We start from the raw sequence: 23,915 nt of genomic DNA on the forward strand, positions 1-23,915 counted from the left end.
TCCTATGGCTTGTCTCCCTCTCTGTTTTTATCTTATTTTTGCTTCCCTCCCTCTATGTTCATCTGTTTTGTTTCTTAAACTCCACATGAGTGAAATCACATATTTGTTTTTCTCAGACTAACTTATTTCGCTTAGCATAATACCCTCTAGTTCCATCCACCCATGTTGTTGCAAATGGCAAGATTTCATTCTTTTTGACTGCCAACTAATATTCCATTGGTGTGAGCAATAATTTAAATATTAAATTATTTTTGAGAGAGAACACGAGAAGGGAGGGGCAGAGAGAAAGGGAAACAGGGAATTCCAAGAAGGCTCCACGCTATCAGCACAAAGCCTGATCTGGGGCTCGAACCAACTAACGTGAGATCATGCCCTGAGCTAAAATTAAGAGTCAGTCACTTAACTGACTGAGCCACCCAGGCATCCCAGCGTGAGCATATTTTTTCCATTGGATAAAAGAATTTTCTTCCCTCTGATTTTTCCCTTTTAGCCATTCACTCATTTATTCATTCATGTATTCAGTTCATTCAACAAATAGTTATTTGGTGCCCACTCCATAAACAGGTTTTAGCAAATGCTCTTAAAAAAATAACCAGAGAAAAGGTCAACACCAAGAACATTTTTATTGACTTTTTCTTTGAAATAGGGAGAGATTGCTGATTTTCCTTCTAGCAGTGGCTGCCCTAGGTCAGTTTCAGAAGCACAGTTGCTGTTTTCTCGCATGGGTTGGCTACCGTATATACAGAGCTTGCGAAGGGAGGGAATTCACAGAAATCAACAGGCAGAATACCAGCAGGACCAGCACTGACCAGTGGGGTCTCAGCTTTCTGGGCTTGTAGTCATAAGGATAACACAGGTCACATAGGAAATGTCTCCCCAGCATGGGTGCCAAGACCTTCCTCTGAGTGGGCCCCACTCCAAGCCAACACCCACATTGGGGCAGGCTGCACCCAGCCTGGGGATGGGGGAGGTAGAGAGGGGACCAAATCCATCCCACTCTCCACCTGCCATGCCAAAAAAGGAGTGCCCTTTTCCTAACTTGCACAGATAAACCCCAGTGCTGGCCCCACATCCACATCTCTTCTGACTTGAAACACCATCAGTTTTTCTTAACTGGCACTCAGCATTCTTACTGAGATTAAGTGTAGAATCCTTTTTGCTCCTTCTCTGCTTGTGCCCCCCAAGCTCCCATTTTAACCAGGGTAGAGCAAGGCAGAGGGTGGTTGTGGGGAGTGCCCAAGCCCTACTCCTCCAGCATCCTAATGTATAGACCTGTGCCCTGGAGGGGAGGGTAAAACTGGGAAACCACTTGAGAAATGAATGTCACCATGACGGTTACTGGGTAAATTGTGAGACGTTCCTATAGTTGCATTTTGTTCTGCGACCACCTAAATGTTGATACCTTCCAGCGAGGCAAAAAAAAATGAAAACAAAGACTTGGTGTTCTAAATGTCCCCGAACCCCGACCCATTTTTCCTTCCCTTGTCTCCAACCAAGCACGTTTTTCCCTTCCAACCTCCCTTGGGTTCTCCATGTCTCTTCCACATGTCTGGGTCACCAGGACCATAGGTCACCAGGCAGGCTGGCACAGGGCCGTGGGGACCTGGGCTTCTCCACTTCTCTTTCAAGTGTTGGTGGAGGCTGGCAGCTTCTCTCCTTTGTGACTCTCTTGTCCAGTACCTGAGAAACTATATCCGCATCATTCCACATAAGAGAACTCATGGGTGAGAAGGATTTCATGGTCACTCTGGCAACATGATCTCCCTTTAAACCTCAACTGCGTTTAGACTCAATAAATTCTATGTTTCAGATGCTCTGCCAGATGATTTAACATATAATATCACATTGAATCCTCCCAGTAACCACACAAAAAAACCAAGGCCCAGAGAGTTCAAATGACTCAGTCCAAAGACATACAGTGGCAGCCCCATTGTCTTTAGACCCTGAGTCCAGCACGTTCCCCTCGGTTTCCTCCAACTGTGGTCATTTTCTGTGTCCCAACCACTACAGTTGTGCCCCTTCCCACTGTCCTATCAATCTGTGGAGAAAAACAAAGACGTCAGCCCTGATGGGCTGTGAGCATCCCCAAAGGGTCCCAGGTGGGGCACCGTCAGCCATGACTTTACATGCTTGGGGAGCTGACTCTCCACCCAACCATGGCTGTTGGTCACAGAGGAGCAGACAGTGGGTGTGCTCCGTCAGCCAAGAGAGAGCATCCTAGAGTACGTCTGTGAGTGAGCCCGGCCACTGTAAACTGAGCATTTGCATCTCCCCACTCAGCACAGCCATCGAACAACCTAGACTTGGGAATGCAAATGAGAAATTGCTGCTAACTGGGATGCCTAAAACATAATTTCTTCTCTATATTTCCTGTTTGCTATTTTTTAATCTTAAAAAACACACATACAGACACAAAGTAAAACTTCAAGAATAACGAATCTTACCTACCTTTATATGATCCCACTATATTCTAAAATGATATCTCTATCTTTACCTTAAATGGAAAATCCTATTATCGTCAAGTAATATATCAAGGCCCCAAGGCTACCCTGTCACATTTTACTCTGGCATAGGAATCAGATTCTTTTCCCATGAAGTCAAACACAAAGAGTTGGGTTGTACATATATTTTCAAATTTAGTTCAGGTTCTAGTATAATCATCATGCTTACCTGGAAGTTTAGTGGTAACAGAAGGTAATACTGAGAATGATTCTTCAGTGGATTTCAGAAAATGAAGAAGCTATTTTCATTTTTAAAAATTACTATTTTTGCCTCTCTGCTGTCAGAGATGACAGTGTACGTAATGTTTAAAGATGAATATTTCGGAGTCAGAAAGACCTAGATTCATATCTGTGTTCTGCCAATTTACTAGCTCTGTAACTCGGGTCCTTTGATTATCTTCTAAGTGTCAGAATGACATCAGTTGAATGAAGATGATGATAATGTTTGCCCCCAAGCCCATAGGGAGGGCTGGAGGGAGGACTATGTAAGTAAAATTATGAGTACAATGCCTGCATTACTAAGTAAACACTAAAAATAATGTGAGGTGCTATCGCTATTGCTAATGACTAATTAGTAATTACCAATTAATTAATAACTAATTACTATTATTGCTATTATTGCTATCGGTATAGGGGGTGCGGTTAAGCCAAAATTCTGGCACCAGATTCTCCATATTCAAGTCTTACTTCCCCTACTATTGTCCATGTGACCTTGAACATGTTACTTAACTTCTCTGTGCCTCAATTTCCTCATCTATAAAAAGAAGATTCAATACCTACCTCATAGGGTTGTGAGAATTAAATAATAAATATAAGTAAATCACTTGACAAAAATTGTCCAATAGAACTTTCTATGATTATGGGAATATTCTAAATCTGCACTGTCCTATATGATAGCCACTAACCACAGGTAGTTATTGAGTACTTGAAATGTAGCTAGTACAATTAAGGACTGAATTTTTAATTTAATTTCATTGATTTTAATTTAAATAGCTACATGTGGCTAGTGGCTACCATATTGGATGGTGCAGACTTAGAACATTGCCTGACTACCATAAAACCGTTAGTATTATGGAGTAAATGCTAAACTCAGCAGTGGTGGTGCTGGTGCTGGTAAGCAGAGTTCACAAATAAGAAGCTACTTATTACCAGCAAGGCTAGAGAGAAGAAAAAATGTATTTTCCAATAATACATGTAATACATTATTGATGGCACTTGAAGTAAGTGTTGTGAGGTGAACTAATAATAAACTGTGTGAATTATATTGCTACCTAAACTACTTCTTTCTCAAACTTTTTCCCTCATTTCATTTCAATTTTGAATACAGTTATCATATTATAAAGCATATGCTCCATGGAAGAGATCTTGTGACTTCCTACAAAGTAATTCCCTCTAAAAGTTTACATGTATGTGTGTGTATCTGCGTTAGTAACTATCTTGTTCACAAAGAATCAAAATAGCTAGTCATTATCATTAAGCAGTATGATAGACAAGAACTCAGAATGTCAAAATTGGAGAATGGTATTTAATTTGGAAAATCATCATATTTTATGTCAATATTTAAAACCATATTTTCATTGGAGTGCCTGGTTCAGTCAGTTAAGTGTCTAACTTTGGCTCAGGCCATGATCTCATATGCTCGTGCATTCGAGCCCCACACTGGGCTCTGCACTGACAATGCGGAGCCTGCTTGGGATACTCTCTCTCCCTCTCTCTCTCTGCCCTTCCCCTATTCATGCTCTCTCTCAAAATATATAAAAACTTAAAAAAAAAAAGATATTTTGGGGGCACCTGGGTGGCTCAGTCGGTTGAGCATCCTGTCATGATCTCATGGTTTATGAGCTCGAACCCTGGGTTGGGCTCTGTGCTGATAGCTCAGAGCTTGGATCCTGTTTCAAATTCTGTGTCTCCCTCTCTCTCTGCCCCTCCCCTGCTTTCACTGTGTGTCTCTCTCTCAAAAATAAATAAAAACATTAAAAAATTTTTTAAACAGATATTTTTATTTTTTTTAATATTTATTTACTTTCACAGAGAGACAGAGAGCATGAGCAGGGGAGGGGCAGAGAAAGAGGGAAAGAGAGAATCCTAAGCAGTCTCTGTGCTATCAGCACAGAGCCTGACACAGAGCTCAACCTCACCCACCATGAGATCATAACCTGAGCCAAAATCAAGAGTCAGACACAACTGACTGAGCCACCCAGGTGCCCCCAAAACATGTATTTTTAAATGGGATATTGAAAACAATCAGAGCCATCAAACACATGGAAAAGACTTTGATGTCATGCAGTATGACATAGACTTTATCTTTTTTCTTTGGCCTGAGTAATGGCTACCCTTCTCTAAAGTAAGTACACATAAAAGTTTCTCCCTGACCTAACTTTCTCTGGATTGCTTAGGGCTTCTTTTGTTTAACTTTTTATGATAGCAAGACAATCCAAAATATAACTACAATGATATGGAATTATTTTTACAGCATGAAAGAGAGGGGACCGGTGAAGGTTCCTTAAAAAATTAGATTTGGACAGACATTTTCATCCACCATGGCCTTCTCAGCATTTCGCAGATACCATAGCATGCTCCTTGCTCAAATCAGCACATACTGTGAAAATACCATGTGTGCGTTCCATTTTCCTCAAAAGAAGGGAGGAACATATCTCCACTTAATTTCCCTAAACAGAAAACAGTGATGTTAAATGTTACACAGGCTTTTGTATTTGGTTTGGTTAGAGTCTCTAGGGTTCATTATCATCTCAGTAGTCAGGCAAAGGAAGTTTAAATTCTGGGTACAGAAGATGAATGTCGGGAAAAGGAAAATGAGTGTTCATTAACTGCAAAGGAAGCACTCTACAATGTGAGAATAGGCCTCTCCTGTCATTGCCCCCACTTCTCTCTGGCCTCCTGCCCACTCCATTGTTAGGGAAGCCTGGGCAGTATTTACATGCCCATGGTAGCAGCTGGCTACGATAATGACATCTGAGGGGAAACTGGTTAGCCATGAAGATATCTGAGAAGGCTTAATCTTCAAGTCACGGTCAGATCTAAAGCCTATCCGTGAAGGCCTGAGCATGGGCACCAACCTCTCAAACACTAAATTTCCCCATCACTGTCAAGAGTGACCTGGAAGGATGCACTTGGCTTTCCACAGTGCAGGAATCTTCCTGCAGAGCTAGCATGGAAATTGGCGTATGGAAATGATTCTTCACCTGGAGCCCACAGACCCAGGGAGGGCCATAGACAGACCTTCTGGGTCTGTAATGAACCCTCTAAAACCACATGTGAGAGGTGTATGTATCTTGTATTCATCACTGTGTATGTCTGTGTTGAGGAAGGGCCAGTAGCTATTATCAGATTTTTTGCAAGGGGCTTATGTCCATACTTGTAATAGCATGCCATGAAAATGGCAGATGGCTCTAAAATAGTTCTTCCCTGAAGTTAAAGGGATCCTAGCAGACTTCTACCAACAACATCTCTGAAGTAGCCCCACTTTCTCCAATTCAGTTTTTGTAAACATTATCTTTATCTTGTATTTTTTTTAAATGTGAAAGTGTTCTGAAATTTTTTTCCCAACTTATGAAAAATATGTCAGCCAGACTTGAGAATTAAGCCAAGAACACTAAGAGTATTCTAATAATGCACTTCTGTACTTCCAGTATCTCTATCGATAGAGTCAGGGCATCTGGGGAAGACAGTGAAAATTTCAGCCTGTCTTCCAAATGTGTTGTCTGCATCAGAGATTTTCAACTGGGGAGCAGTTTTCTAAGTTGGTTCCTAGAAATCAACAGGGGTGCTTAAAATAAACTTATTACAGGCTCTGCCTGAGATTCTGAGTTAGTTGCTTGGGAGTGGGCCTACACCTCTGTGATTTTTAAAGTCCCCCAGCTGACTCTTTGTGCATGCCAGGCTGAAGACCACTGGTGACAGGCTAGACACACCACTTGGCATGCAATCTGCGCTCTCTTGGTGACACCTGCCATGGTCACCACCATGATCGTTGCTCTACCCCCTGATCCCTCTGATGGCAGGATCCCCCACCCCCACCCCAGCGGGTGTGGATTTGAATGTACTAAACACAGAGCATTGGGCTGCAATTTTCATTTTTCTCATAGATTTTTAAAATCCCATAGACATAAATTTAGACACAAATTGTTTCTTAAACAGTGAAGCAATGAAGATTTATTCTTTACTGCAGATTCAGTAAGTGAGAGTCTTTTTCCTGGGCATTATCCTTCCTCTTTCCCTCTATTCATAAAAAGGTTCATTTCCACATGATTTTTTTCTATATTATATGTCTGCTTAAAGAAATGGGGTATAACAATGGCTGGGCTGTTATGTAGAAAACTCAATAAATTCCATTGTTAAACAGTGAAATTAATTTCACAAATGTTTGCTGGGCACTGGCTACATGTTGGAGTTGAAAGTGCACTAAAATATAAATATAAGGTGAATAAAACAAGCTACCTTGAACATTGCTATTCCAAAAACAGTATGAGCCATAAGCTATGGAGCTTCTGTCTCATGCTATGCAGTGTTTTAGCTATTTTACATGCATTTTCTCATTCTACCCTTTTCTTAGAAAGGAAGAACTACTATTATTATTCCCAAGTTGTATAGAGCTTATGCAGATCCATCCATTCAGCATACATACCTCTGAAACAAACAAGCAAACCCCATAGCCACCTGGCCATTTTCCAGCTCACTGGGTTGGTGTTGGGAAGGCATACCATTCCTGGCACCTAATAAACACAGCCAAAGAGCCAACAGTAATAGCATTCCACGTCAGCAACCCCATGGGAATGTCAGTCCAGTCTTAGAGACAAGAAAACTGAATCTCAAAAAGGTTAAGGCCCCACTACTAGTAAGTGTTGAACTCACACTGAACTCAGGCCACCTCATGTGACGCTTTGCCAAATACCCAATCCTTCTGAGACTTGTCATAGATAAACTCACTAACAAAGAGCCTTACTCTCTCCTGGACTCAGGTGTTGTAGCTGTGGATGAAAAGTCTTTTTAGCCTACTTTAGCGTCCAGATTCCTTTTCTTCAAGTTCCACAGTGATGACTCCCTCTTTGGCCATATTTCTTTGAAGTGTGCCTAAAAGTAAGAAGGCTCAGTCACCCTGGAGCCATCTCTTCCTCTTGAACTTAGGAATTCCTCCACAGACACCGCCCCCACCCCCGGTGTCCTGGCAGGAAGCTTGAGTCCTGTCCAGAAGCAGAGTTTGCCTGGCCACCCTCACCATGGAAATGTGTTGCTACACCAAGTGCACTTCCATCTCCTGCTGATAGAGAGCAGCTGGTGGTCACGGCTATTAACCTGAGCTCTAATTAGGGTGGTTTTCCTAATGAGGAAAAGAGTGTGATCCTAATTAGTAATTTTCCATCTTTGTCTCAATAGGTATCCCCCAGTCAAAGCAATCAGCTAGCCTCATCATCCTGGTTCCATTGCCAAAGAATAACCATTCTGTAAAACCAGCAAAAGTGAAGATGGTTAAGGACACAGGAGAGCAGAAAGCTTTTATGTGCTGCTAATGAACTGCATTTTCCTCCCCCAACTCATGTCTTAGGTCCGCGGCACTAGGATGGTTGGTTCTGACATGGTGGTGACAGTTGAATTCACCAATCCTCTAAAAGAAACTCTGCGAAATGTTTGGATATACCTGGATGGTCCTGGAGTGACAAAACCAATGAGGAAGATGTTCCGGTAAGGCCTGGGGTGGGGACTGAGAAGGTGAGAAGTGACGTGGGCAGGCTTATCTTTCTCTGTCGTTTCCCAACTTACATATAATGCCGAAGGAATGTGTCTGAGAAGCTGCTGCCTTCTTATTGGCCATTTCTATGAGTCATGGGGTACAAGTAGGGTTGACTTGACTGGCACTTCCATCATTTAATCCATAAAACCACCCTAATGAGGATGCTATTAGCATCTCCCTTGAGGTAGTAGAGGAGTTTGAGGCTTTGAGGGGTTGGCTGATTTGGCCCGAGTTTCACAGCTTATAAGAGTAGTGTCGGGTGCCTGGGTGGCTCAGTCAGTTAAGCGTCCCACTTTGGCTCAGGTCATGATCTTGCAGTCCATGGGTTTGGGCCTCACGTCAGGCTCTGTGCTGACAGCTCAGAGCCTGGAGCCTGCTTCAGATTCTGTCTCCCTCTCTCTCTACTCCTCCCCCACTCACACTGTTTCTCTCTCTCTCAAAAATAAATAAATATTTTTTTAAAAATGTAGTGCAAACTGCTAGGAATTTATCCAAGGGATACAGGAGTACTGATGCATAGGGGCACTTGTACCCCAATGTTTATAGCAGCACTCTCAACAATAGCCAAATTATGGAAAGAGCCTAAATGTCCATCAACTGATGAATGGATAAAGAAATTGTGGTTTATATACACAATGGAATACTACGTGGCAATGAGAAAAAATGAAATATGGCCTTTTGTAGCAACGTGGATGGAACTGGATAGTGTGATGCTAAGTGAAATAAGCCATACAGAGAAAGACAGATACCATATGGTTTCACTCTTATGTGGATCCTGAGAAACGTAACAGAAACCCATGGGGGAGGGGAAGGAAAAAAAAAAAAAGAGAGGTTAGAGTGGGAGAGAGCCAAAGCATAAGAGACTGTTAAAAACTGAGAACAAACTGAGGGTTGATGGGGGGTGGGAGGCAGGGCAGGGTGGGTGATGGGTATTGAGGAGGGCACCTTTTGGGATGAGCACTGGGTGTTGTATGGAAACCAATTTGACAGTAAATTTCATATATTAAAAAATAAAAAATAAATAAATAAAAAATAAAAATGTAGTGCAAAGATTCAGACTCGGGGTGGCTGATTCAGAACCTAAGTCTCAAGCATTGTGCCCTGCTACCTCCTCATGTAGCAGTGATACTAATATCTATTGAGTACCTACTATGTGGCAGATATGATGCTGAAAGATGTCCCTTTGCAAGGGTCCTTTCTTCCCAACGCCACCCCCCAGATTTTGCCGACACATGCACTCTAGAACTGTTCCTTTCAACAGAATAAAGGTGAGCCTCAAGACTTGCAGACTGTGTTCTCAGGGGACCTCAGGCTCTGTGATAATAAGAATGAAATCGCTTCATCCATGCCTAGTGCAATTGGGTTGTGTGCTGCAGTTTCTGGGACTTCTACTGACAAGGAGTATCACCCAACAACACAGCCCATTTCATGGTCAGGTAGCTCCAATTGTTAGGAAAAAGTTCTACCTCTTGATCCTACCCAGTGATCCTGTCATTTGGATTGGCACAGAACAAAGCCCAACTCTCTTCCACCTGGTGCCCTGCAAATGTTTGCAAACAACTGTCACATTTCTTCATACCTCCCCTGACTTCATCCCTCTGACCCCTGATGGGGCTTCAGCTTCCCTCATCTCCCACCTAACTCCAGTTTGTCAGGGCTCCTCTGAAATTGTGACACCCAGAATGGATCCCAATCTTTGAGGTTTATTACTTTCATTTCTACCACAAATAAGTCCCTGTCAGCATCAATCAATCTAGCATATTTCCTGTGGGTGACCTTCTAAAATAGAGAAGGGGAGGTGGAGGGCTGCGGAAAGTGCCTGATGATGTTAGGAATATCTTCAATGCGCTTTCTGAAAGTTACCTCTGAATCTGTGGGACCAGGCCAAGGCCTCCTTCACCCCTTCTGGGATGCCTTTAAAGAACACTTTGCCCACTAAGTGCTCTCTGCATTTCTTTTAAGTTACAGTGCTCACAGCCTTTGCAATCCCATTGTCCAAGAAATGCCTGCTGCCCATGAATGCAATAAACAGAGAAAATAATTTGAGTGCTTTTTAAAGAAGGCAAGCACAAAACATAACACCCTTCCTGTGCTAATAGGAAAGTTGCAGGAAAAAAAATTAAATTAGAAATCATCTTCAGCCACAGGGAGAGGTCAGCAGTGGTAGCCTTGCTTTTGTCAGAACCGATAGCCTTACTCAACCCTTCTCACACCTTCCCACTTGAATCAGATGCAAGAATCACTCAGACAAAGTGAAACAAGTTTCTTCTTCAAAACAGAAGAAATCTGCATCCAATTTTTCCTTCTCAGACGGTATGCCTCAGAAGCTTCATCTGAAGCTACCAGAACCCCCTGGTCCCTGTACACCTTGGCTATGCCCCAAATCCCACCTTGATCACAGGCCAATGCATGAAAAAAGACCATCTGTGTGTTAGAAGATTAATCATCACATGGTGTAAAGACCCACCATTTGGAAGGCGTAGGGCTCCAAGTGGGTTGAGTGTCTAGGCATTTATTGTTACTATCTTACATTGGGGTAGTGAAGTGGAGTGAATCATGGAAAGGATGGAAGAGTCCAGTCCCTACATGGACACAAGGCAAATGCCCTGCCCACACTCTTTTTTAAGGTACTATTGGTACTTACTTCCAACACACTGGTCTATTGCAGATAGATAACAGACAGAAAGCCAGGTCCTCAATCTGTTTTGGGAATCCAGATCCATAGGGTGGATCTCTCAATGCAAGGGTAGCTTTATTTCTCCTAGACCGTCAAACATTGGAAAGAACTTGAGAGAGAAAATGTTTAATACCTAGGGTGGGCTTGGGACTTTGGAAAGAGCACTATTCTCTCTGTCTCCTCCTGACTCCAGCACACACATTCACAACTAAGACCTGAGCCAGCCAGCACCCACATCCATATTGTCAGATAATTACAAGAACTCCAGGGCACCCTCTCCTGCCAAGATCTGATCTAGAGTGGCAGATCCATGTAACAACTTGGACCCTTAAAAAGAGCAATTCTGCAGAATCAGAATCCTCCATAAGAGTGTATTCCTTTCTAGGATACACATCTTGAATCGTCAAGAGAATCACTACCCCTACCTATCCACCCACATTCCTGCCAGGGCCCTAGAAGGCAAGGGGTCTCAAGCTCAAAGCAGGGAGCCTGGAAGGCAGGAGCCAGAAAACATGCAATTGAACTAGGAACAAGGAAGGCAGTGCTGCTTGTTCCTTGTTCAGGGTAAGACCCAACTGTGCTCCGAGATGGTTTACCTGTCTGCCTTCTCCCACCGCCTCCCTCCTATCTCAGATGCTTGGAAGTGCTTGCCCCCACAGACTCTCAGCTTTCAAGTTTCTGCACTTGATCCTTCCAGAGCATCAAATAATTCATCTTCCAGATTCATTTTTCTCTTTAAAAAATGATCAGGTTCAGTAAGTTATTTCAAGAGAAAAGTTTCCTGACTTTGTAAATTTTGTTTTAAATTTTGAGTTTCTCAAGTAGGACAGAAGCTGAGGGCTAGACACACAGAGAACAACCCATAGATAGTTGCAGTTTATTGTAATAATAATCCCATTTGCCTGCGTGCGTTCAAGATGATAAATGGCCAGCATATCCTGATAGCTCAGCACATTAACCGAGAACCATTTATCACAACATCTATCCCCAGGCAAATAGGATTATTCCAGTATTACTCCACTTACCAATATGGGTAAATGATTCTTTTCTCTTTCTGTACATAGTTATCTGTAAGTAAATGCATACTTAGACATGCAAGTGTATCTTCATTTATGAGTATCTTTGTATGATTCTCTTGAGTAGGCATGTATACATGTATGAGATACATGTACAAATATCATTATGGGACTGAGTATAAGAGTAAGAACCAATAACAAAGTGAAGCTTGGGGATTATAGTTTCTGTTGGAGGTAGTCACCTGCATTACATGGCCCCAGACCAGATCCTTAAGCAGGATGACTATTTTGCTAAGTGTTTCTGATTGATCACTTGGGGAAACCAGGGAAGAAAGAATGAATGGACCAGGGTAAAAATAGCACAGCTCTTGAGAAATAAATATCTCAAAACATGTATTCATATTGAATTAATCACTGTAAATTAAGGACAGAGAAATGTTGCTCTGCAAACAGGCAGGGGGAGCTTACTTTCCTAGTTACATTACAGAGAGTTCAGGCAGAGGAAGCAATGACCACAAAGGGGGTTGTGGTAATAATAATAACAATAACAACAACAACAGTAATACTTTTATAAACAACATTGGGCACTTTACCATATTTTGCCATGCTTCCAAGTGCAGTACAAATAGTAATTCACCACCACCCTCCCCCACTCTATTCAATATCCCACAGTGTCTGCTTTTTATAGGTGAAGAAACCCATGGTGAGGTCAATGTTTTTCAAACTTTGAATCGTAAAATCAACTTACTGAGTTTGAACAATACCTATATAGGTGATGTGTGTGCACTTTTCACATAATTTGCCTATTATATAATGGATGGAAATAGTGTATAGAATCACATTTATAAAGAATAAAAATAAGGAAAATAATTAGCAAATACCAAATTAAGTAACACATTTAGACCAGTAGTGTCAAAGTCAATGCCTAGAGCAGCTCCAAAGTGAGGAGTCCCCAAGGACTTAGATGCCTTTCCCAATTCACTGGGCACAGAGATAAGAGTTTGAAAAGAATTTCTTATTTAGTGCCTAGATTTCTAAGATTTGGGGCATTTCCCCTTTTTATTCCAGAGGATGTACACCCACAGCCAGCTAAAATACATAGATTTTAGCTCTATTTAAGGAAATTTGGGGGTTCTAAGTTTGCATAGAATAGGTTAAACACAGGTATGGGGCTCCATATTTCTCCTTGTACTTTGGCTCTGCTTAAAGTGATGCTCCATGGCCCTGGCACCCAGGGACAAATGGGGGCTTACACAGCTGAGGTCTTTGAACCACTCCAGACTTTCCTTGACAGCTCCCCTTCTTTGTAACCACCCCAGTCTGAAGCTAGAGCATCCCCAGCTCTTTTGGTCTCTCAGCCCCTTCATGGTACTAGTAATAAGTGCCATCCATTAGGGATGTATTCACAGAATGCCTCTGTACAACATGTTCCTCATTTCTGAGCATGAGCACACTCTTCATGTCCCCCAGAATATCTTTGTTCTTCCATGGTCTGGGCCATCAGATTGTGACTATGGAGGATTCCATAGGATCTAATCTTCCTTGCCTGTAAAATGAAGTCACTAGACTAAATGATTTCTAAGTCCTTTCTAATTCTGATGTGCTGTGCCTCAATAATCCCATGAAAGCAGGTCCCTTTTCTAATATACACATGGTGGTATATTCATCTCCCCAGTGCTCTCCCAGAGAAACGTTGGCCCAGGATTCCCTGCAAAGACACCCTGCACATACCCTCCCTGAGGGTCAGAGAGCAAAGACCAGGAATCCTCCATGAACCCTCCATGAACAACACTGTAAGAAGCTCTTAATATTGAATAAAAGGGCATCTGTCTTGCTTGTGAAAAAAACAAAAAAACAAAAAACAAAAAAGCAAGCACAGTGGTCAGAAAACTCATCTTTTGGCAGATATTGTATGAAATACAATAGTAGAAAGAGTATGAATTTGGGAACCAGAACAACTTGAGTCCAAAGCTCACCTCTGTCCATTAATAGCTGTGTGATCTCGGAAAATTGCTTTGCTTGTTTATCCCTCCACTTTTGTTCTTTCTTTTCTTTTCTTTTCTTTCCTTTTCTTTTCTTTTCTTTTCTTTTCTTTTCTTTTCTTTTCTTTTTCTTTTCTTTTTTGATAGAGAGAGAGCATGAGAGCTGGGGAAGGGGCAAAGGGAGAGAGAGAGAGAGAGAGGAATCTCAAACAGGCTCCATGCCCAGTGCATATCCCGACCTGGGGCTTAACCTCATGACCATGAGATCATGACCTGCATGGAAAGCAAAAGTTGGACCCTTAACCAACTGAGCCACCTATATACCCCTCCCTCCATTTTTCTTAACTATTAAATATGTTAAATAGTATCTACCTCAAAGGACTATCATGTATATAAAACCTACATGTAACTTCCTCCTGAGGCTTCAATAGGGTGATATATGTGAAGCATCCAGAGAAGCCTAAATCCCCTCAACCCTGATTGACCTCAGTCATTCACTGGAGTGAGCTTGACCATGAAGCTTAGGAAAACCTCAGAAATAGGCTGCAAAGGAAGAGGAGAATACCATAACTACTAAAGGTCAGTCCCATTATCAGGATGGATACAAATGAGTAGCAGAAAAGTGCATGGTCAAAATGACCCATTTTGTTGGTTGAACAGGATTATGAATTATAGAGCATGCAAATACTCCATCAGTTGGCAGCAGGTAAGGTTATGTTCTAGATCTTGGGCCTGGGAACAATGTCTACTCCAAGGGAATTGGCAATAACTAATTAGATTATCGGGACCTCAGCAAAGGCAGCTGGAGATTCAGCTAGGAGTCTAATCCAAGAGAGAATCAGAGTGGCCCAGAGTGAGCCAAAGGAGATTAGTCACATCCATGAGGTTGCTGTGGAGGCTGGAGGACAACCTAGAATTCAGTTGGCTCATGGCTGGTGGGAGGCTTAGCCCCAGCTTCACCACACATCTACTGGGTGGCCGGTTGATGCATTCAAATGGAAGGAACCATGACCCAATGGGTCTGTCTCTAGCACATGCCCATCTAGAGGCCTTATTTGCATCAGAACTTTTGGAATCAGCCCTTTGTCTTCTAACCACCATCCACTGAGAGAAGGAGAGCGTATGAATCAGGCAGGTGTTCTTACTGCTTCCTGATCAAGGTGGGAACCGGATCTGCCTCTCTGAAGAGTAAAACCTTTCCTCTCTTTTCCATCCTTTCAGTGAAATCCGGCCCAACTCCACTGTGCAATGGGAAGAAGTTTGTCGACCCTGGGTGTCTGGCCCTCGGAAGCTGATAGCTAGCATGACCAGTGACTCCCTGAGACACGTGTATGGTGAGCTGGAGTTGCAGATTCAGAGACGACCTTCTGTGTAAATGCGCAGGGGGCTGAGATGGACCCAGGCACTGAGCCCCTTGCAGCCTTGGCTAAGGAAATTCTAATGCAAAAAATAGCTCTTGCTTTAACTTAGGTGTGAAGACCCAGCCAGGATTGCATGGGGCTCCAGAGTGGAGATGCCGTGTATTTCAAACACAACTTTTCAGTATGACTATTCAATATGGAAGTTAGTTTTTAATCACTCCACCTTCCAAAGAATTCTGAGCATTAGCTTTAATTAAGCTCTAATTAAGCTCTCATAGCTCATAAGAGTAAAAGTCATAATTTATCATCACAAATGGCTGCAGCTCCAAATATCAGAGGACTTCATTTAACAAGGGGATTTGCTCAATACCTGGCTTCATGTAAAACAAGACTCTGATCTCCCACTCAGCCTTTTGGAGGTAGTATACTCCCCAAAAGGGAGAGAAGCACATGATTTGGGCCCTAGAATTTTATTCCCCCTTTTTGGAATTAGATTCTACTCTCTGTGTCAGAATATTTTCCCAGGAATTGAGTACAACATCATTTTTCTTCTTGGCAAAGCCAGGGCAAGGTCTTTCATGTTGCACCTGCAGCAAAGCAACTGCCTGCCAAATTTCACAGATTTACCTTCTGAGAAGATGTGGCCCCATATTAACAAATTGCATTTGTGGGAAACTTAATCACCTACGAGGAGATAAGATAGCAGGTGCAATACTCAGATCTATTAAATAATGTAATTTTATGGTGAGTTCTATAGGAGGTGTCACACTGTGGCCTGATCAGCAGGAACCAATATCCCTTACTTTAACTCTTTTGGGACCACAATACTATAAAGTAACAAGGCTGATTTGGGACAGGGAGAATGATGAATTAATCTCCTTAATTAGTGATTATACTTCATGTGTCTCTCTGGGATCCTTTCCTTCACACAATAATGCCAGCCCAAGTACATTTTTAGAGATAGAATAAGCCCTAGAAGTTGGAGACTCTGGAAGATTTGGTGGACAGACATGTGGAAGGATGAGCAGCCACTAATTTCCTGTTGTCCTTCATATCACTCATGTTGAGACATCAGCTCAGGACTCAAGCACTGAAAGGTAATATGGACTCCATCTTGCAAATAGCCAGTGCTGCCACAGACCCAATGACAGAGGATGCTAACAACATTTGTATTATGCTCCAAGATTCCAACAGGCAAGGCTATCTACTATGGGTTTGCAAGCCTGATTTATGGCCAAAATTACCCATCGATAATGCCTAAGGTGTGATTCTTAACAAAAACAAAAGCAAAGTGGGAAAAGCCATAGTGGAATTTTCTGATCTATATAACCACATTTATAAGCCTTTGAGACTGTTCCCACCACCAGGAATCCATGAAGAGTAGGGGTCACCTCTATAGTTGCATCATACCTAATTCTATTAAGTAATCTCCCAGCCTTCCAATACTCAATTTTAAAATGAAATGCATTTTGCTATACTGTTAAACTGGCTTCATAGAGTGTATTCTTATTAACTAGAGTGTAATTGAAGCTTCAAATAAAGTTCATCCGATTGTGTTTGCATCTTCACAGAAGTGAACATTTTTTTTATTTTTTTAATTAATTAATTTATTTTTGAGAGAGAGTGAGAGGGGGAGGGGAAGAAAGAGAGAGAGGGAGAGAGAGAATCTCAAGCAGGCTGTGCACCGTCGGCACGGAGCCCAATGTGGGGCTCAAACTCACAAACCATGAGATCATGACTTGAGCTGAAACAAAGAGTTGGACGCTTAACTGACTGAGCCACCCAGGTGCCCCCAGAACTGAACACTTTTAATTTTCAATACAACATACTACTCACTACAAGTGCTCAAGAAACCACCCTTCCTTAGCAGTAGATAACTGACTCTGCAAGGAAAACAAGCATCTCTCCTTTAAAGGAAATTACTTTAGTCAGTACTCATGTCAGTTACCTTTCCTTACTGCTCTCTTTACATTTTATTAACCGCATTCACCAAAGGACGAAGTATACGTATTTAGTTCAAAACCAGCTTCCAGAAACTACAAAATCTCTGTAGATACTTTTTCATGAATGCTCTCCTGCATCATTATGGTGAATCAGTGGACAAACCAGCCTGGATACCTATCATAATGAATACCCTTTTTGGTCTTAGAACAGAGGTGGAAAATATATGGCAAGTGTGTATGGGAGATCTTACATTCATGGCAAACATCACTGAATAATTGCAACTCAGATAAGACCTCAGAATTCTCCTCCACACAGTACTCCAGGCAACTATTACCAACTGATTTAGAGTTGGCACTCAAAATAAAACCTATTCATCATGCCTAAGAGCCAGCCCATCCCCTCTGACAACTGGGATTCTACACTGTATAATAATGTTGCAGCTCTAAAAATCATTTTAGCGGTGGTAACAAGCAATGAATCTCAGCACCAGAGACTCTGAATTCTAGACTTTGCCTGTGCTAGTCCCCTGCGCTTCTGAACAAATCTTTATTTGTGTTTATAGCCTCAGTAACCAAAGAATGATAACAATACTTATGTTATCACAAGATTCTTCTGGGGGATATATCAAGCAAAACTTCACAACAACACATGAAAAACTATAGATAGATGATAGACAATGAAATAGGTAGATAGGTAGATGAGCTAGATAGATAATAGATGATAGATAGATGATAGATGATAGAGAGATAGATGATAGATAGAGATAGATAGATAGGAGAGATTGTATGAATACATATAATTACAAGTAATTTAACTTCATCAACCTTGTAAAAGAAGTAAATGTAATTATTTCCAGCCTGTTGTTGCAGAACCCAGAAAGGCCTAGGAAGCCATGAATCATGGTAAATCAAGGTATGGATAGGAGCAATTAGTGAAATCTACCCCTGGTTTACTATATTTTCTTTAAATATTTTGTCTCCCAAAGTTTTTAAGAATATTTAGTTAAAATCCCAGGGTCATGGGATGGAGCCCCACTTAAGATTCATTCTCTCTCTCTCTCTCTCTCTCTCTCTCTCTCTCTTTCTCTCTCTTCCCCCTTCCCCACTTGTACTCTCTCTTTAAAATAATTTTTTTTTAAAAAAGGTGAGAAAGGTAGCATGTCAAGGGAGCTGTCCATTTCAAAGACTGATACAAGTATATTACAGACAACTTCCTAGAAGCTGAAATTTGGGCAACCAAGTAATTACCATTGGTAAAGACTGATGAAGACCCAGGATCTTATTCTTAGGGCCATTCTCACTGCTGTCTTAAAGACAAACTCTCCAAGTGAGTCAACTGCTTCTACAGATACTCCTTCCCACTTTAGGACAAGTGTTTCCTTTGTTTTCAGCATTTCAACTGTTTTACCTTCTTAAGTCTCTTTAGAAGAATGAAAACAAGATAACAAAAACATCTTTTGAGTATGTCTGTCAGAAATCTCTCTATAAAAACAAACACGTGAATAACTGAGAAGAAAAAAAACAAAGACCTCCACTGCAGCAGGATGAGTGACTAAGAGACTGTGCTCACCTCAAGTGCCAGGAGTTACACTGAGCATTTTTTAGCTCCAAAGACAATAGACATTTTTTAAAAGATGCTTGGTCAACTTGCTGCTGATACAATTAGTGAACCCCCATTAATTTTCACACTAATCATTGTTCTAGGACTTAAGTAATTATTTAAGCAATGTTTCACCAGCCCTGAAACTAATTCAAACATAAGGGGTCCTAATAAGTATTTCCTATTAGTGAAAACAAGTACCCAAAATACAAAAAAAGCATACTTTCCTCTTCTTTTTGGTTTGAGCAAGTTTAGACAGTGAGGAAACATAGCATGAAAAATAATTACAATCAGACTTAGAGTTTGTTACCTAAAAATGGTAGATTATAGAATACCATAAAATTGTCATCACTGCTCCTATTGAGTGGTGGTGTCCACCTTCCCTCCCCTCAACTCTAGGTGGTCTCTATGATTACTTTGACTGATAGAATGTGGTAGAAACAATGCTACCAGTTATATGGCCCAGGCCTTGGGAGACTGGTGGCTTTAATTTCTTCATTCCTGAAATCCTTTCCATAGAAGACCTGAGCTGCCATGTAAAAGCTCGACTACTTTGAGACTGCCATCCTAGAGAAACTACATTCAATGCTCTGGTCAACCATCATAGATGAACTCAGCCTTCCAGCAACCTCCACCAAAGCACCAGAGAAGATAATGAAGCCATCTTAGCCCCCACCCCCATCCCAGACCAACTCATCCACCAGCAGAGTGCCACTGAGTAACCTCTGTCACTTAGAGCAGAATAATCACTCTGCCAAGCCTTGCCCAAATTCCTGACTCATCAAATCATGAGAGATGAAAAAATGGTTGTTGTTTTACATCACTGAATTTGAGGTTATCTGCAATGCAGTAAGATGAAACCAGAGCACTTAACCCAACAATCTCAGAAAGGAGAGCAATTTACTGATTAACACCTTTTTTTGATTTGGGGAAATGCTATGTTTTTGAACTTCATCTTTTCTTTCCAAAAATATGTAGTGATATATAGTTTGCTGTTACTCAACAGCTTCCATGTATTGGAAGAGACCTAAACATGTATTCTTCCAAGTTTAATAATTTAAATATTGCCAGTTCCTTCAACTCTTCCTTTTAAGCTATGGTTTTCTGGGACCTTCATCAGCTTCATCAGGGATTGGTTAGATGCTGTAACTTGAAGATGAGAGAGAAGGCACAACAAAAAGGCTGATACTGCTCTCTCACAGAGACTTAGGAAGTAGGACCATTCCACTAAGAACCTCAAAGAGCAGGTCAAATCCTCTACTACCCCCATAAACCCAGCCTCCCCATAAGCTGAAGTACTGGGAAACAGTCTGGTCATGAACCTACATGCCATTGTTTTCTCCTTGAATGTTCAAAAATGCCTTGATTTGCATATAGGTCTACACTGATTTAGCTCTAAACTACTTGAAACAAAATGGAATGAAATAATTTATTTTTCTATTAGTTATACCTAAACCCAAAATTTGTGGCTGCTATTACAGGTGAGCTGGATAATGGCCTGAAACCTGAAGTTTCTGGTTAAAGATGAGAAACTAGCCAATTGATGTTAGAGCAGTCTTACCCTCTAGAAATGTGTCCTCAGCACTCACTAGTGGTGATAATGAGTAGCTATCCTCCTGCCCAACCTCTCATCTACAAGGGCCTTTCTGCCACAGTGAGGCTCCCCATTTTTGTGCTGTCTTTCACCAAAACATCCAAAACCCACAGAAGGCCTATATCCAGGTGGCTCCCTGAGATCCCTGACAGAAGGCACTGGGAGTAGTCAATCCCTGTTGTTCTTGCCCATGCTCATCAATACCACACAGCCCTCAGAAAGCAGAGGGGCACCTGCTTTTCCATTCTATACCTTTTCCTCAAAAGAGATTCCTAAGCTTAGTAGAGCATCCCTTCATATCGCAAACCATGACATTTAATATGGATTGTGAATAGTTTCCTACCATAATGACATTGATCACTTTTCCTTTACTGTTTCTGGGGTAGTTTGTTAAGGCTAACGTTACCCATATTTCAGATTTGGACAACTATATCATCTGGGGATTTTCAAGTGAGAAGTTCACCCTCCCACCAAGTATTCCCCTACCCAAACCATGCCTGTCTAGGCTGAAGTGCCCATGGTATTAGCCTGGTGTTGCCAAACTTGATTTTTGTACATCTCTTTTGGTATAGACACAAGGCCAAGCTTATGAGTATTTTTTCTTTTGTCTTGGCTATAACCATGAATTCAAAAAATATGACTCTAATAAAGGAATCTGCCTTTTATGCTGATAATTAAAATGCTAGGTATCTTCAATAACATTCTAATTAACTTTATTGAGTATACAATGCTAAAAGCCCATATAGATCAACAAAGTGTTATTACTGATATAAAATTGAAAAATAGGTGTAATACAGCAAAATCTTTATGTTGAAAAACAATAGGCTTCCATGATATCTTCACTAGTAATGTTAAGCAGAAAGTGACAGCTATTATCTGGGAAAGGTATGATAAAAAAAATAAATAAATAAAAGCATGGGCTCACCTAAATAACCCAAATAGTGAAAATATAATATAAAAGTACTCTACTTCCATCATTTCTTTTCGTTAATCCTGCTTATCTCCAAAAAAAATCTAATTTAAGCAGAGCCACGGTATCTATGTATCCTAACTTGTGCTTAATGTTTTGTTCTGTTAGTACTCATTATATGTAAAATAATAGCACATAATGAAATCCTGGCTGTATGTTGCTTTTCAAAAATTAATACATTAGATAATTAGGTATCCAAAAGGTTACCTTCACTGTTATTTTTTCATTGGTGTTATTACTAATAAAACATGCTGTTTATATCCCATGGCACCCTTGGTCCTGTGCTGAATTGAGCAGCAGTGAAGAGTCCTGCCCTGCCAAAAATAGTGACTGATCCAGGGTTCTTCTGGTGACAATGTAGAATTTGAAAAACTACTTGGCAGTATCTACTAAATCCAAATACATGTTGCGACCCAGTAATTCAACTCTTAAGTATATTTCTGATAGAAATATGTACATATATTTATCAATAGATAAGACCGTTTAAGAATGTTCATAACATTCAAAATAATCAAAACATTTTTCAGGAATCCAGATGATCCTTAACTGGGTGCTCCGGCTTGGGATTTCTCATGAGGTAGCAGTCAAGGTTAGCCAGGACTGTGGTCTCATCTGAAGATTGCTCTCAGCTGTCAGCTGCCGGTTCTCTGCAGAGCCGGTTCTCTGCAGACTGGTGCACCAAGGACTCGGTTCCTTGCTGGCTGTGAGTTGGTGGCCTCTCCCAGTTCCTTGTCCTGCTGGCCTCACCATAGAGCAGCTCACAAGTTGACACTGGGCTTGCATCACAATGAGGAGTCAAGAGAGCAAGACAGAATCTAAAATCTTTTTGTGACCTAACCTCAGAAATGACACCCATCATTTTTGTCATACTCTGTTAAAAATGAGTCACTGAGTCGAGCCCTACAGTCAACAGAAAGGAATTACACAGGGCATGAATATCAGGACGTGGGAATCATTGGGGGATATCTTAGTTATTCCTCAAGGAAATTTGAGTTAAAAAAATTGTTCTTAGAAGTGCTAAGATGAAGTCATACGTTTTTGGTTTTATGTTGCCCTCCTTCCAAGGCCTAAGAAGCTATCCATGCATACTAAGTGACTTCCAATTAAATTTTTTGAGGGTCTTTCCTCCATAACAGAAGACATCAAGCTTGAGGATTTACTTCTTGAAAAGCCACCATCTGACCAGAACGAAACGAGTCTCTTTGACCAACTAGTCTAGTTCTCTAGCTAAGAGGGTAATATCTGGATGCCAGAGAAGGAGGAGTTGGTGTTTTCACTTCAATACCACATAGAAACAGAACGCAAAAAAAGCCAACAGTCTTCACCATTGATATTCAGGCTACCTCAGCTAGGGTTCACCTTGTTGTATTTAAAAGCCAGTAAATGCAGCAGAGATTGTGTGGCAGACCATATGTTAACACATGGAGAAATAATACCCTTTAATCTTAAAGTTGATTATCTCTTTCCATCTCTGCTGTGCCTTGGCATGGCTTCCCCTGACAATTTCTACCAAATGTTGAAAGAAGTTGTAGTATCTGGCTGACCCATCACGATGATTTCCTTTGCCAAAAATGACTAACAGTTTCAAATGACTAAAATAGATCCCATTTAGGCAAGCATCCACTTTTCAACTTATAAAAGGTCTGTGGTTCTGGTGTATACATCGCTATGTACCTGGTCCAGAATAGTCTGTCAGTAAGCGTTGTTGAATGAATGAATGGTCATAATGGCCACCTAATGGAGCAGGGAAAGTGTTACTCTCCCTGGTACTTATAGTTCAGGTTGGTCCTGTCATTTTGGTTACTCTCATTCAAGTATTTCCCATATGCCACTAAAATCCCAAAGCACTTTGTCTCCAGGCAATTTGTTTCCTTTTTACCATTCCACCCCCTAGAGTTGGCCTAAGAATTAAAGCCTAAATAATATAAAAAGGAATGGGAGTCGAGATGGGGCAAGAATGACAACTCCATCACTGAACACAGCTCATTTGAACAAAACCTACTGACTTTCTGCTTCTCCTTGGAAATGGAACATCCTGAAACATTTAACCTGAATTATCCTAACCAAATTTTCCCAGAACCTTAGCTCCTCTTTTCCCATGACAAACGCCCTCAAAAAAATAGAGAGTCAGAAATAGCCTTTTTCTCTGCTCAGACTACTGCCAACGTGATTTTAAACAATTCTGCAGATAACATTAGTCACTCTAGAGCACCTTTGGTTGCTGAGATTGGGGTTCAGGGTGAGGCTGGGTTTAGGGAACTTAGAGGTGAAGACAACAGAAAGGAAAGAAGCTAAGCTTTTATTTTCTATCTCCAAACTGGATACCACGTGCTGACCTTCCCACAAATACAGCTCTCACCATGGACTAAACAACCACCCAAGGTAGTGAGTCCTCAACCTGGACATGCCGAAGCAAAGATCTGGTGGCAGCCCATCTGTTGGGGTTGGTTTCATGAGATTCTGCACTAGACAAGAGAATAGAGAAGATGATTTCTAGAATCACTTCCAAGTCTAGGGATCTA

The 23,915-nt window shown here is 41.3% G+C and overlaps 1 protein-coding gene and 1 long non-coding RNA gene across 5 annotated transcripts in view; one reads left to right on the forward strand and one right to left on the reverse strand.

Annotated features, from left to right (window-relative positions):
• The window catches only part of F13A1 (coagulation factor XIII A chain), a 250,016-nt gene that overhangs the window by 148,153 nt on the left and 77,948 nt on the right, over positions 1–23,915 (forward strand). For 2 of the 3 annotated variants that reach the window (XM_058733106.1, XM_058733107.1), the window contains exon 14: positions 8,065–8,201. In XM_058733106.1, the coding sequence (XP_058589089.1) occupies positions 8,065–8,201 (137 nt within the window). Of the gene's footprint in view, positions 1–8,064; positions 8,202–15,146; positions 16,849–23,915 lie in introns of those variants that run through there. The other variant, XM_058733108.1, reaches the window with a different exon arrangement.
• On the reverse strand, positions 1,601–22,041 carry LOC131513833 (uncharacterized). 2 transcript variants are annotated; one of them, XR_009262819.1, is made up of 5 exons: positions 21,941–22,041; positions 18,478–18,649; positions 13,920–14,198; positions 7,465–7,592; positions 1,601–1,688 (listed from the first exon to the last, which is right to left on the reverse strand). It is a non-coding gene; the product is annotated as an uncharacterized LOC131513833 (long non-coding RNA). The 2 variants fall into 2 exon arrangements; XR_009262818.1 differs by lacking the exon at positions 1,601–1,688 and adding an exon at positions 7,149–7,234.

This window comes from Neofelis nebulosa, chromosome 6, assembly GCF_028018385.1.
Source record: "Neofelis nebulosa isolate mNeoNeb1 chromosome 6, mNeoNeb1.pri, whole genome shotgun sequence".
In the NCBI taxonomy this organism is placed as follows: Eukaryota; Metazoa; Chordata; class Mammalia; order Carnivora; family Felidae; genus Neofelis; species Neofelis nebulosa.